The sequence below is a fragment of the Eubalaena glacialis genome, chromosome 14, assembly GCF_028564815.1.
Source record: "Eubalaena glacialis isolate mEubGla1 chromosome 14, mEubGla1.1.hap2.+ XY, whole genome shotgun sequence".
NCBI classification, from domain to species: Eukaryota; Metazoa; Chordata; class Mammalia; order Artiodactyla; family Balaenidae; genus Eubalaena; species Eubalaena glacialis.
This window is the reverse complement of record NC_083729.1, coordinates 26,100,353-26,116,251: the sequence shown is the minus strand read 5'-3', so window position 1 is coordinate 26,116,251 and position 15,899 is coordinate 26,100,353. Positions and strand designations below refer to the sequence as shown.

Below are 15,899 nucleotides of genomic sequence, written 5' to 3'. Positions count from 1 at the left end.
AAAGAAGCTGATCTGTGAGATTCATGTAGTAACCTCAGCAATAATAATGCTGAGACAGGTGCATTTCTTGGGCATTCCTTTAACGTTATGTATATCATGAAATCCTATAACATCTTACCTTCGACTAAGATCTGCAACATGCTCTTGAAGCCAACTCGTACTAGCAGCTTTAAAAAGAAAATACTTAAATTATGTATATAGAATAAACCATTACCAGAAATACTTGATTCTTAAATTTAAAAAATAAGTTCGGTCATGACTGTGTAACATTACAAAAGATCACGTTATTCCTCAAATCTAGAACTTTTTTCTCTTTTATGCCTTTAGGATACTAAATGAAAAGCAGTTTCAACTGCAATATACAGCTGACCTGAAGGAATAAGCGAACTTAACGTATTTCATTGCTACTACTAACTTGAAGTTTTAAAGGCTTATTATAGTGTAAAGCAAAGCTTCCTAACCAGTGTGCTGAGAATGGGTTGCAGGTACACCGATTACTAACTCGCTCAGCTCTCAGAAAGGCCAGGTGGGAATCCGGCTACATGCAGACGCCTGTCAGTTACTGTCCCTGGACAAGCAGCCTCCAGGCTCAAGCATCCTCTTACATTTATCCCAGGGTGCTACAGAAATTCTCATTTTTTTATGTGTACCATGATGTAAAAAAGATCGGCAAGCCATATAAAAAGTAGCCTGGTACAGCAGTTTAAGAGCAGACTCTGATGCCAGAATACCTGGCTTCAACCCCAGCTCTGCCCTTAACTAGATGTGTAGCCTGAGACAAGTGACAATCTCTCAGGGCCTCAGTGTAAAATGGGGATAATATCAATAAAATGATTTACCTATGGTTATAGGAAGAATTAAATGGGTTCTATGTAAAGCGTTTATCACAGTGCCTGGCAGATAGAAAGTGCTCAATATTATTTTCCACTTAAATTTCAACTAATAAATTTTGATGTTTCTGTGAACTTTCATTTCCAGCTAATAAAAATACAAACTAGATGATCTTTCTAGAAATAAATTTGGCAATATATATCAAAGACAAAAAAATAAGTGTATTTTTAACCCATTTATAATTTCTTCTTTGGGAAGAAGAAGCGGAAATACATACAAGAAATCTGGTACAAAAAAGGGTGGTTATAGCATTATTTGTAAAAGGTTATACATTATTCTATATAACAATAGACTGTTTAAAAATATTCATGACAAAATATTATGCAAGCCTTCAAAAATCATTTTTTCAAAGAGTATTTAATGACAGGCAATACTCAAGACAATGTTAACTGAAAAAAGCTAAACATAAAATTGTTAATTGATACAATTCTAAATATGTAAAAAAAATATATACATGTGCATAGAAAAAAAATTAAAGGAACAAAATAGAAATGTTAACAGATGTTATCTCTGGGTCATGAGATTATCAATACTGTTTCCTTCTTGTATCTTTCTGATCTTCACAGAGAGATACAGTTTCTAAACCTCTGTACCTTCTTAGAATTTCTAGAATGAGCATTATATTATTCTAATAAAGCTTTTTCTAAAAAATTCTGGTCATCACAAATATCATTACTTAATTTTCTAGTTCATGCAGTAATTCTTAAACTCTAACTCATACAAATACAACTCATACTTTGCAACACTCAGGAAGTTGCTTAAACCTGAATGGGTATTTCAGAAAGCTTTCTTCCCTTGGTTATCTTGGTATTCAAGTCAGTGAGACCTAAAAAGACCCTCACCTATTTTTGCTTCAAAGTACAGGTGTGTGGGTCTGTGTACACAGCCCACTTTTGTTTTTACCTCACTTCTCCATCCATCAGTGGTTAACCCTTTGTAGGTTAGTGGGATTCCAAAACACTGAAATTATTGAAAAATGCCAATAATTTAGACCACTGGAGTGAAAAGTCTATCTGAATTTTTAACGACTTGAAAATAAAAGAATATATCAAAAGGAATAAAGTTTTGCTACTTTCAAAGATATGCCTACCCACCATTGTCCAAGAGAAGTTCCTGGGAACTTATTTAATTAACAAAATACAATTATTTGCAATGAGCATAGCAACTAGTCTGTGTACACTGATGCTTCTAAAATGCTTGCAATAAACTTTTCTTAGGTAGGTTATAAATGTAAAATCTCATTCATGTTATTTGGTAAATGTAATTTTTTATTGCATGTAATTTAATACATAAGTCAGTTTTGCCTGTTTTTAAGTAATATGTTATTTTAAAGCTTGTAAAAATTAGATTCCGTTTCATAATTTTTTGCTCAGAGAAAGACTTTAGAACCTTTGGGGTAGTCCTCTCTTCTCTTCAGGATATACTTTCTCATTGATCTATGAATTAATGAAACAAACAAAAGACCTGTTTTTATGAGAGATTAATTGGTTTTTTATTAATGGTAAATAAAAACATACCTTCAGAGACATAAGCAAAAGGTTTATTCCGAATAGAAAGCATTGTGAACAGGTTGAAAGAAAGAGCCACAAAAGTACCAACTAATAATCTTCCCCTGAAAAAAACAACATTCATGATTATTTTTTTCTTGGTAATGTCAATACATAATTTCAGCATGTAGAGAGACTAAGAGATGGGAAGGCAGTGGTCTGCTTCAATGGTTTAGTATTTGCAGAGCCAGAATCTAACTTGGTTCTAGCCCCATGACCAATGTCCTGTCTACTGTTGCTCCATCTTACACAGGACAAAAAAAAAAAAAAGACTCTTAGCATTAACAGTATCTTCTTACAGGTAATTGCTGTTATAAATTTTTAGAAATGCTAATGGTATTTGGTTTACAGTCCACTGGCCAGGTCAGACTGTCCTGAATTAAACTGATCAGAATAGGTAAAGTCCACATAGTTGGCCACTATGTTGTAAATAATAGCAATTCCATCTTTTCTATAGCTGCTACTAAAAGACTTGGAGGATCCAATCTTAAATTACAGAAGACCAGATGGGGCTGGCTTAGGATATTGACCTGGGCCTAGAAATACTGAGGGACCCAAAATCAGGGTAGAAAGGCCTTCCTGTTCAGTATAAAAATTTAAGGGCTTGGGAACAGTTAAGGGTGAAAAGAGAGAGTCTTGGGATTTGGGGATTTTGCTTGTGAAATATCAATGAAATATATATTACCACACTCTGAACTCTGATATTGGCCAAAGTAACCACTATTTAATAACATACCAATTAATAACTGGGAATCAAACTCAATAGTAAATTATATGTTATGTCAAAAGCAGAATCTCACGTGTGTATCTCAGGCTGCTCCAAAAAGCGTTCTGCACTAAAAGAAGGAAATAATGTATTAAATAAGTCCTACAAATTATAAAATTATAAGACTTTATTAAATATATAATTAATCTAATAAATTCACAAAACTTTTTAATATGATAACCAACTGTTGATTATTAGTAGTGATGAGACAAGCAGACCCACAAATTATCCTCAAGGTGTAATTCAATCTTTCTCTACCAAACCTGTTTCAATGGGTTTGTACTAAGCATTAAAACATGATTGTGTGAATCCTTTCCTTTCATTCACACCTATGACTAAATTTAGTAGCATCAAAGAAGGTAATAAAAGAAGGGTGAAAAGAAAGGAGAAAAGTCTGAAACATGAAGAAATTGTACTATCAAAACTCCAGCACTGCTCATTTTATTTGTATACCCTTCCAACCAGACGTGTCTCACTGGATTCTTTCATATTCCCAAAGGTGGCGTAGGTAGAATTTGCAATGACAGTAACATTGTATACAAATGTACCTTTCTTTTAATATAAAGAGAGCTCCCAATTGTGCCAAGACTGTGGACGCAAATACAGCCAAGACTTCTAATCTTTCAAATCTGAAATTGGAAAATTAATTAAATCAGCCTAATTCTTTCAATTCACAAACTAGTATCTCTACAACACATTCATTCACTCACTATACACGTGCCTACTATAATCCAAACGCTGTTAAAAAAGACTACAGTTTCTAGAATGACAATAAACAATGAACATCACAGATTTTAAAAAGAGTGCCTATTTGTACAACATATACTCCTTAGGGCTTTTATTTTCTAGAAATAACCATTATTATAATAACAGCTAGCACTTAATAGACCCATATTGTGTCAGACACTGGTCGAAGTGTTTAACATATTACCTCATCTAAATCCTTATGAGGGTTAGTTTATCCACTTTTTTTTTTTAAAAAGAGATAAGGAACCTGAAGCCCAAAGAGGAAAAGTAACTGTTTAGAGTCATACGGCTTGCAAGTGAAGGAGTCAGGTTTTCAAACTCAGACACTCTGGCTCTAGAGTTCATGATTTTAACCACTACTACACTGCCTCTCCTATCTACACACAATTGCAGTTAATTGAATATGTCTTATAATCCCTAAGCTATCAGCTGGAGGCCACGGGCTGTTGTCTTATTTATCTTAGTTTCTCCCACTGCACATAGTTTAATGGCATTCAACACCTTTAAGTATATATGCTTAAAATTTCTCAAGGAAATAATTATCTTCAGAAACGATAATAAAATAATTAACGATGTTCATCACATTAGTTGTTTGTTTCCCTCAAATGAGTTGATTTAATTCCAGGTGGTACAGAATTCAGAATATTCAGGAGATAATAAAATAATAAAGGACGTTCATCACATTGCTGTTTGTAATAGAAAAATGTTGGAATCAACAACAGACCATTACACATTATTACAAATATAAGAGAAATGTATTTACTGACATGGAAGGATGGAAATGAAAAAAAGTGGGTTATAGGAGAGTATGAAAAAAAAGGTCTGTAAATGCAGCAACATTATTTGTGGTAATTGATAAGTAGATACTAAAGTGCGTATAGAAATGCAAATGGTGAAGGAAAGCAAAGACAATCTGAAAAAGAACAAAGCTGGAAGATTTACACTACCAGATAACCAAGATTTCAAAACTACAGTAATTGACACAGTATGGAACTAATTCAAGGATAGACAAATATACCAAATAGAAGAGAAAAGAGAATCAGAAACAGACAAACACATACACAGTCACTTGATTAATAAAAAAGTAGTACATAAAAGCAATAAAGAATAAATTTTTTTCAATAAATAATGTTTTATCAAATTGAATAGCTATATAGAAACAAATGTGCCTTGACCTTTACCTCAACCCATACACAAAAATCAATTCCAGGGCTTCCCTGGTGGCGCAGTGGTTAAGAATCCGCCTGCCAATGCAGGAGACACAGGTTTGAGCCCTGGTCCAGGAAGATCCCGCATACTGCGGGACAACCAAGCCCGAACACTACAACTACTGAGCTTGCGCTCTAGAGCCCGTGAGCCACAACTACTGAGCCCTTGCACCACAACTACTGAAGCCTGAGTGCCTGGAGTCTGTGCCCCGCAACAAGAAAAGCCACCGCAATGAGAAGCCTGCGCACCGCAACGAAGAGTAGCCCCCGCTTGCTGCAACTAGAGAAAGCCCGCGCGCAGCAACGAAGACCCAACGCAGCCAAAAATAAATAAAATGAATTAATAAAAAAAAATCCTAAAAAAAACCAAAAATCAATTCTAGTTTGATTGTAAGCCTAAATGTGAAAGGTCAAACTGTAAAACTTCTAACTAATAACAGGGTAGAATATCTTTATTCTGGCCAAGATTTCTTGACAAGTACATAAAAAGTATTAACCATAAAGGAAAAGACTGATAAATTGAATTTATCATTGAAATTAAAAACTTTTCACTCATCAGAAGATACCTTTAAGAGAATGAAAGAGAAATGGGAGTGAGAGAATATATTTATGTATAAAGAACTCCTATATAGATCAATAAGAAAAAACAGGCAACCCAATCTAAAAATGGATAAAACACTTCAGCAAGCATTTCACAAAAGGGGTAATCTGAATGGTTAATAAACATAAGAAAAAGTGCTCAAATACTCATCAGGAAAATAACTTAAGCCTCAATGAGATGCCACTGCACATCCTAGAATGGCTTTAAAAAAAAAAGGCAATACCAACAGTTGGTAAGGACATGAAGCAACTAGAACTCATATACTGTCAGTGGAAATGTTAAACTGGTAAAACCACTCTGGAAAACTGTTTGGTATTATCCTATCTTCTAATGATGAATATATGCAAATCCTATGACTGAGTAATTTCAAAGACATATGCCCAACATAAATGAGCACGCATGTATACCAAAAGAAATGTACAAGAATGTTCATAAGTAGTTTTATTTATAATAGCTAAAAGCTAAAAATTATCTAAATTCCTTTCAATAGTTGAACATATAAACAAATTTTGATATATTCACATAATGGAATATTAGAGCAATGAACAAGAATGAACTACTGCTATATGATGATATATATTGTATCCCATTTATATGACTTCAAAAACAGGCAACAAGAATCTGCAATGACACCAATCAGAATACTGGTTACTTTTCACAGGGTTTGACTCTGACTCAACATTAAGTCATTAAAGGAGGTTTTGGGAGAACTTGTAATGTTTTATATCATGATCTAGATAGTAGTTATACAAGTATATTTATTTGTTAAAATTCATCAAACTGCACAAGGATATAAGACAGAACAAGCTACAGTCCCTGCTATCAAGAAATTTATATTTTAAAGGGGAAGACAAAAAAAAACAATTAATTGGGCTTCCCTGGTGGCGCAGTGGTTAAGAATCCGCCTGCCAATGCAGGGGACACGGGTTTGAGCCCTGGTCTGGGAAGATCCCACATGCCGCGTAGCAACTAAGCTCGTGCGCCACAACTACTGAGCTTGCGCTCTAGAGCCCGTGAGCCACAACTACTGAAGCCCACGTGCCTAGAGCCCATGCTCCACAACAAGAGAAGCCACCGCAATGAGAAGCCCACGCACCGCAATGAAGAGTAGCTCCCACTCACCGCAACTAGAGAAAACCCGCGCGCAGCAACGAAGACCCAACACGGCCAAAAATAAATAAATTAAATAAATTTTAAAAAATTAATTTATAAGTTCTGATAAGTTCTATACAGAGAATTATAGCAGTCTGATGTGACAAGAAGCTAACTAGGTGATCTATTTTAGAATCCATTTTAGATTGGGCCCAGTCACTTAATGACATTAGCATTTAGTGACATTAAGATTGGAATAACAAAACTGGGCTTATCTCGTAAGAATCAAGTGAAGAGCATTTCCAGGAGATAGAATAGTTTGTACAAAGACCCTAAAGCAGGAATAAGTTGTGTTCAAATCACAGAAAGAAAGACAGTGTGGTACAGAGGGCATGAGAGTGGTAACTTGAAAAGAAGTAGGCTGGGTCTAAATCATATAAGGCCTTTGTAAACGAGGAAAGGAGTCAGGATTTTATTCTAAGTATGACAGGAAACAACTGGATGGTTTTAAGAAGTAGAATGATAGCATGATTTAGGCTTAAAAAAAAAAAACACTGAAGAAAAAAACCAAAAAAACACTGGTTGCTATATGGAGAATGGACTGAAGGGGGTAAAAGCAGAAGCACGGGGACGAGTTAGGATGCAAGACATTGGTTAAGGCAAGAAATGAAGGTAGTTTGGTTAGGATGGTAGTAGTGGAGATAGAAACGGGGATGAGGACAGATTCTGGATGTGTTCCTAAGTTATCCTGACATAACCTGCTCATGGATAAATGTGGGTGATGAGAGAATAATCAAGGATTTTGCTTGAGTAACTGAGTGGTGGTGTATTTGCTAAGATGTGAAAAACTGCAGAGGAACAGATTTTGGGGGAAGAAAACAAGAATCTTAGCTTGAATTTAAGACATGAATTAGACATCCATGTAACATGACATGAGATAAATCTCAGTGCTGGAGAACTGAATTTTGGAATTATTAAATATAGATGATACTTCAAGCTATGTGACGGACTGCAACTATATTTGATTGCTCCCTCTTTTCCTATTCACTCTAAGCAACTAGGCCAAAATGGGAGCTGTCTTGTCCTTATGTGACCTTGTCTCCTGGCCACAGTAGCTGATCTAAAGACTAACATCTATACCAAGGTGGACCAACCAATAGTTCTTTCTCACTATTTTCTGAACTAGAGCTGGGAAATCCTTTCGTCTCAAGGATGAAGGTGAGAAGGTTCAAAGTCTTGCTAGAAGTTATAATTCCAGGATAGTGGAGAAAAGTGGTCTGAGAAACTGAACCTGACATGCAGAGAAAAGCAGGCCTTTTGAGGTAAGAGAAGGACAATGTCCTGAGTGTTCCAGTCCCTATACCAGTTTACCTCAGTCTTCCCACACTTTGGTTATGTAAATTAACATTTTTCCCCCAAACTAGTTTGAGTTGGATTTCTGTCATTTACAACCAAAAGCCTTGACTCAGAGTCACAGATTTCCATATATGGATATCTATACTTTACAAATGATTATCATGTCAATCCAACTCTATCAAATTTCAGTGACACTTATAAATATCTTCATTTTGCACTAAAATTTCATGTTTACTTTGTCCCATTATTTAAGTAAATAAAACCTGATTTTGTTCAAAAGAATATAATCCCAATAAATGGTATGGTGGAGAAGAAAGGTAAGTTTGGTCCTAGAGTTTCTTCACCAAAGTTAAATTCTTCCTTCAAGTTGTTTCCTTGAATCTGAAAAGAACTCATTTTTTTCTAACATATTTTAAAAAATCCTCTGATATAAAAGATTATTTTCTAACTTTCAGTAATTTCTAAACTATAGAAACAGAAATCTCAAAATCTTTGTCAGTTCATTGCTGTCACAAATCCAGTCTTAAGATAAAAATACATCTCTACTGCTGCATTAATGTTAAACTATATCCCACTTACTTTAACATCTAGAAGATACATACATGAAAGTCCTTTGTACTTTCTCTAACTGAAATAAGAGATTACCAAAATATTAAAGAACTTAAAATGAACATTTTATGTAAGATTTGTTTTATAAAATAGAAAAAAAATTAATGTGAACATTTTACTTTCATATGATTTAAATTTAAACATTCATGTTCCTTATCTAGAATCCTCTTGGAAGATGCTTTTTTATCTACTTTCACTATCTGATCACTATTCCACTAAACAGGCAGCAGTTATTTTCTACAAGTACTCTAGCTAGCTCTTTACTGCCTGGTATAACTACTACTTTAATAGCAATAAGTTAGCAGAAAATAAAATAATTTGAACTTACCCAAATGAATAGGCAGGGCTAGGTTTCCTCATCATTACCCAGTAACTTATTAAACATGTCATTAAACTAAGTAAAAAGGAAAACAAATTTAGCATTAGAACTAGAACTGGAGGACTTACAGAAAGAAATTTAGCTTTCAGAATACCTAAGTTGCTAAAAGTTAATAGTGTTTGCAGACTAAACTAATAACAAGTTATTCTAATAATTTATAATCTAATCACAATAAGCACCTTAATGTGAGTTTTAACATGGGGAGAAACTGAAAGAAGTTATGATATACCATTAAGACACTTAAACAGAACCTAAACCCATAATTTCTCTACTCAGAAAGTTATCCGCCCTAAATGGTTTCCATAACTGAGCCTGCAAAAAATGACACAGTAATAATAAGTGTAATTTACTTGATTCTAGGCATATACAATACATTTTAACTTTGATAAACTTTATTTAATCTCTGTTAAAAGTTAAACTAAATATTAATAACACCTTGACAACATTCTGGATGGGATAAAGTTATGGTTACTTTCTAAGTATAGTGGAGATTCACTCTAAAACAACTTACTACAGTGTGAAATTCAGGTAACAACTATCTGTTTTAGACCAATCAAGAAGATTTAGTTATGTGACTGATGAAAAAGACATCCCTATAACATACTTCTATGGCACGGATCTTGGAGACATATGGTCTAAGCATTCTGCAACCTTTATTTGGAAATATGAAAGGTCCTCAAAGCAGGAGCCAATAGGTCATCTCTCTAGCTCACAATTACATATATACTTTGCAGTTATTAATATCCCTCATTTCTTTTCCCATCCACATGGTTACAGTGGGAACTAGTATGTTCTTATGTGTTCCTGCTCCCTGGTCACAGCTGACTCATCTACAGGTAGGCACCTGACCTAAAGTCTGGGTATTATCTTTTCTGTTGCTATATAAATGGGGTATTTTCTTCCAGCATATCTTCTAATTATTATTTGTACATACGGTCCATGTTGATAATTTTACTTATTTCACAGATAACTTTCCTTTAAGTAAAGAAAACTTCATAAATTCAGTGCAACAAACTTTTTTTTAGTTTAATTTTATCGTTTTATTCAAAATAGGACATTTACAAAGAAATGTGCATAAAGCACATATGTACATTTTAACGAATAGAAAAAAAACACCCATTTAACCACCAATCAAGGTCAGGAGTAAAACACTGGGGAAGCCTTCTGGAGGTCTCTTTTCTGTTTTTCAAATGAAGTATAGTTGATAACAAATTCCTTATTAGCTTCAAAACATTAAGAAGGGGCTTCCCTGGTGGCGCAGTGGTTAACAATCCGCCTGCCAATGCAGGGGACACGGGTTCGAGCCCTGGTCCAGGAAGATCCCACATGCCACGGAGCAACTATGCCCATGTGCCACAACTACTGAGCCTGAGCTCTAAAGCCCGCTAGAGCCTGCGAGCCACAACTACTCAGCCCGCATTCCACAACTACTGAAGCCCGTGCGCCTAGAGCCTGTGCTCTGCAACAAGAAAAGCCTCTGCAATGAGAGCCTACGCACTACAACAAAGAGTAGCCCCCGCTCGCCGCAACTAGAGAAAGACCTCGCACAGCAACGAAGACCCAATGCAGCTAAAAATAAATAAATAAATAAATAAATTTATTTAAAAAAAAAAAAAAAAACATTAAGGAGTGGACTTTCCTGGTGGCTCAATGGTTAAGAATCTGCCTGCCAATGCAGGGGACACAGGTTCGATCCCTGGTCCGGGAGGATCCCACATGCCATGGAGCAACTAAGCCCGCATCCCACAACTAATGAAGCCCTCACGCCTAGAGCCGGTGCTCTGCAACAAGAGAAGCCACCGCAGTGAGAAGCCCACGCACCGCAATGAAGAGTAGCTCCCACTTGACGCAACTAGAGAAAGCCCGCGCGTAGCAATGAAGACCCAACACAGCCATAAATAAATAAGTAAGTAAGTAAGTAAGTAGGTAAGGAAGGAAGGAAGGAAGTAAAAACATTAAGGAGCATTTTTAAAACTTACCTAAAAAGATCAAAAATGGTCAGGTAAGTATAGGCAGTTAAAGCTGCAAAACAACAAAAAGACTGATTAAAATGTTACTGAATCCATTGTTAGGAAATACAACAAATCACCAAAATTGTTCATAACAGGGACATCCATCACCAAAAAACATGAGTCACTGATTAATCTCATATGTTGGCAATTATCTAGTAAATTTGACTAATATATGTAGCCAAAGTTGGTTAATACAAAAGCTTACTTTAGAACCTGATTTCTCCATCAGGAAAAATGAAGCAGTATATGCTCAAAAGCCCTGTGATCAATTTTTTGCCTCCTTCTGTCATCGGAGTACTATTTTAAATGTATTTTTAAAATAGCAGGATGAAAATAATGGTAAATAAAAACATAAGAGTCACGACACAAGAAAAATATTAGACTTCCCTTTTCAAGGAAAACTCAATAAATCATAAAATTTTATTTATACACTACATAAATAGAAGAACTAATCTATCACATTAAAAGGAAATCTCACAAAAAAGATACATGCACCCCAATGTTCACAGCAGCACTATTTATAAAACAGACTCACAGGTATAGAAAACAAACTCGTGGTTACCAGTGGGAAAGGGGCAAGATAAGGGTAACAGATTAAGATATACAAACTACTATGTATAAAATAGATAAGCAACAAGGATCAACTGTACAGCACAGGGAATTATAGCCATTATTTTGCAATAATTTTTAGTGGAGTATAATCTATAAAAATACTGAATCACTATGCTGTACACCTGAAACTAATATAATAATGTAAATCAATACCTCAATTAAAAAATAAAAAGAAATCTTAGTTTTTCAAATAGATTTAAATTTTTTTTTTAAAAAAAAGCTCATTTTAAATGATAATGCCTAACAACTGAACCAATTTTATAGTTTCCAAGGTACTTTTGGAATAGATTCTCTCATTTAAATCTTTCTAGTTATAGTTCAGAATAATATATTCTATGTAAAGGAAGACATACCTTTATTTAAAATGAGAACAATAAAAGTGAAATAACTAACTCCTAAAAATAAGAATAGTGACATACCTATACTATTAGTGGAACTGCACCACATTAGCAGGAAGCCAGTACATGTTAAGTTTATTGCACCAAAGAGCAGTATCTTCCAGGACTGTGAAAAAGAAAATCATTCTTATTTGTACAATGCTGATAAACTTCTCTGGGTCCATTCAAGTTGCTGTGATTCATACTCTAATATTCAAAGGAATAAGCACAACTTGTTTCAAAAAGTTGAAGAGCCACATTTTCTGAAACTACCAAAATTATCATCAACCAAGTTACTATTATAATATATAAGCCTAAAAGAATAATTCTAGAAGGGGAATTATTCAAGAGAAAATAAATTCTGACACACAAATTCTCAAATAGTTGAGAAAATATGCTGACATTTGAATATAATTTTGTCTCTATAAACATGTAGAGACGATGATAAAAACAAACGGGGCAAAATGTAAAGCAATTGATGAATGTGAATAAAGGGTATAAGGGAGTTCCTTATACTCATAACATTTCTGTAAGTTTGATTTTACATCAAAATAAAGTTACCCTGCCCACCCACCCACCAAAAAAGAGCAGTACTTGGTTATTTACCAAATAAATTGTATGAAATAGGACTGCAAAAGAGGGAAAGATTACCACAGTTTAGAAGTTCACAGAAAACGGAGGATCTGAGATACACCTTGAAATAGCTAGGATTTAGAGGAAGGAGGAAGAGCATTGTAAAAATAAAGGAAGAAGAGATCAAGTGAACTGTTTTTTATTTTTGTTCTGCTCCTCTCCCTACAAAGGGAGACCTATGCTTGTTTGAAAGTAGAGGTGAAATAAATTAGTGAAAAGGTAGTTATTTGGAGGTGTTAAAATTAAACATGTAATTGCTAAGGTCAAGTATAGTATGGGATAGGATGGTTTTACAATACAGATGAAAGGTGTAGGTCTAGAAAGGAAGAACACCACCTGTGAGAAAAGTGAGAAGGGGAAGAAGGTAACAGAAGAGAAAGAGAACTTGTAAGGCAGAAAGAAATGACAGTGATGTAACACAGAGGTAACAGTCTAGAAAGGAAGAAGCAAGGCCATTTTCTAAAATTAGGGGATATGATAAAGTAGCACTGGAAACTTAAATCTAGAAGAGGATCTGCAGAATAGATGTTATGGTGAATATACTATTGAATCATCAAAAAGAAGAACAATAATTACCAACATGAATTTATGGCAGACACCATTGTGGAACTTCCTCTACACCCACGAGCAAAACCAGAAAAGCAAGTGAGATAGGGATGTTAGAGACTTGAGAACTGATATGATAGATTAACAAGACAAGGGACTCTAATACTAGTGAGGACATTAATGAAATGACTGGATATGGGGTCTAGTCAGGACAGGGATTCAACAGCGGTCAGAAAAGGAGGATAAAGCATTTAATGCATGCAGTTCTAATGCTGACTCAAGCTATTAATCAACAAATATTTGAGTATCTATTTTGTAACAGACACTATTCTAGGCACTGGAGATACAGCAGTGAACAAAACATGGACCTTATAATCCAGGTGAGGTGACAGACAATAAGCAAATATATAAGGTCAGGTGGTGATAAGTGCTAGAAGAAAAAATACAGTAAGAACACAGTAAATGGAAGACATGGAAGAGCTGCTCTTCTAGATAGGGTGGTCAGAAAAGACTCCTTTGGTAAGGCGACATGTGACCAGAAATCAGAAAGAGGCCAAGGTGCTAAGCATGCAGATATCTGGGAGAGAAAATGGGAACCACAGTGCAAATTCTTTGAGATAGAAGAATGGCTGAGGACAGCTAGACAAGAGAGTTGAGAGGGAGTCTGGGGCTACATCAAGCAGTGTCATGTACGCCAGGAAAAGAATTGGGATGTATTCCAGATGAGATGAAAAGTGACTTAGCTTTCATTTTAAAAAGCTCATTCAGCTTCCCTATGTAGAATACACTGCACAAGGGCAAGGATGAAAGTAGGAAGACCACTTAGAATGTGATTGCAATAAACCATGTGGGAAATGATGGTGGCTTTGAACGTGGTAGGAAGGTGTTAAAAGAGTCAGATTCTGAGTATTATACTGAAGATAGAGCCGGCAAGAATTACTTATAAAGCAGATGTGAGGAGTGAGGGAAAGAGATGGGTAAAAGTGACTCCAAGGTTTCTGGCCCGAGCCGTGTAGTGAAGGAGTGATAGAAAATCAAAGTTCAGGTTTGATCATATTAAATTTGAGATGCCTATTAGATATCCAGGTGAAAATGTTGAGAAGTCCATTATATATAGAAATTGGAGGTAGGGAAGAAGATAGGGACTGAGATATAAATATAGGGTCATCAGCATATGGTAATGAAGTGTCACCTAAATGGAATGAATGTAAACAAGAGAGGCCAGAGCTCCATAAGCCCTGGGACACTCCAAAACTTAAGAGGTCAGAAAGATGAGAGGAAAGTAAGAAAGGAGACTAAAAATAATGGCCAAGTAAGTAGGAGGAAAATCAACAGTGGCATTTCAGAGTCTATATGAATAAAACTGCTTTAAGGTGGAAGAGACTGTTTTTCATCAAATGCCACTGAAGGTCAAATAAGATGGGAAATGAGGATGACCATTGCTTTTGGCAACATAGAAGTTATTAGTTACCTTGTAAAAGCTGTTTCTGTGGATAAGTGAGGACTAGAATCAGACTGGTTTTGTTTAATAGAAACAGGGAGAAGAGAAAGTGAACAAAGAGAGTAAAGACAATTCTTCTAAGTACTTTTGTATAAAAGGAAGCAGAGAAAGGAAGCAGTAGCTGAGAGTGGACTATATGGCATGTAATTATGATGCAAGAAGGAGAAGGAGAATGATTCAAGAAGGAACAACAGTGCAAGAGACAGAAGGAGCCACTATAGGAATGCTGTCTTTGAGTAGGCAACAGTGGAAGAACTGGCCTTATATAGCAGATCAGACAGTTCATTCACAAAATAGGAGGGAAGGCAGAGTGTTGGTAGATATGCTAATGACAGGATGCGGAAGTTTTCTCCTGATTACTTCTTTTCCCTCAGCGAAACAGGAAGCAAGATGAACAGGTTAGAGTGGGGATGAATAAGCTTTTGGGAGTTTGAGGACAGAAGTGAAAGAAAATGGTATGAAACTGTCACTTAGGAAACTGGAAACTGAATAAACTAGGAACATATAGTATGGGTCACACTAATGGCATACTTGATCATGAATTTAAAGGGAGACCAGTCAGCATGGTTTTGTATTTTTTTTAAGGCTCCATTCAGTTGCTTGCATGCAGGTACAGAGTAGGAAAAAAGTGGACTTAATGAGGTTAAGGATTTGCCAAGGAAGTATGATAGACAGAAGAAGGGCACAAAGGAGTTGAAGGCATATGCAAGAAAATGAAAATGATGGACCAGAGAATCTAAATTGATAAGTAAGTAAATGAGGATAAGAGAGGTGAAAAATAGTGAAAATATACAGAGTCAATGGACTGGAGGTCCTAGTAATAGGAGTGAACTGGGAAGACAAGAGATAGTGGCTGATGAGTAAAATGCTTAAATTGAGACAATGGTAAGATATAGTTATTATAAATGATAAGGTTTATGGTATGATCATAGGAGTGGATGGTTGGGAGGGATACAGGACAAGATGATTTGTGGTGAGGAACTGAGAGGTAAGGATCTTCCACATGAAATATGAAATCACCA

At 35.4% G+C, this 15,899-nt stretch overlaps 1 protein-coding gene across 1 annotated transcript in view; it reads right to left on the bottom strand.

The window, feature by feature from the left end:
* The window catches only part of SLC30A6 (solute carrier family 30 member 6), a 34,909-nt gene that overhangs the window by 13,137 nt on the left and 5,873 nt on the right, over nucleotides 1–15,899 (bottom strand). Inside the window, exons 3-9 of the mRNA XM_061210734.1 lie at nucleotides 12,240–12,324; nucleotides 11,176–11,218; nucleotides 9,146–9,211; nucleotides 3,753–3,833; nucleotides 3,239–3,274; nucleotides 2,409–2,503; nucleotides 119–167 (exon numbers count right to left, since the gene is read on the bottom strand). Coding sequence (XP_061066717.1) covers nucleotides 119–167; nucleotides 2,409–2,503; nucleotides 3,239–3,274; nucleotides 3,753–3,833; nucleotides 9,146–9,211; nucleotides 11,176–11,218; nucleotides 12,240–12,324 — 455 coding nt within the window. The remainder of the gene's footprint in view (nucleotides 1–118; nucleotides 168–2,408; nucleotides 2,504–3,238; nucleotides 3,275–3,752; nucleotides 3,834–9,145; nucleotides 9,212–11,175; nucleotides 11,219–12,239; nucleotides 12,325–15,899) is intronic.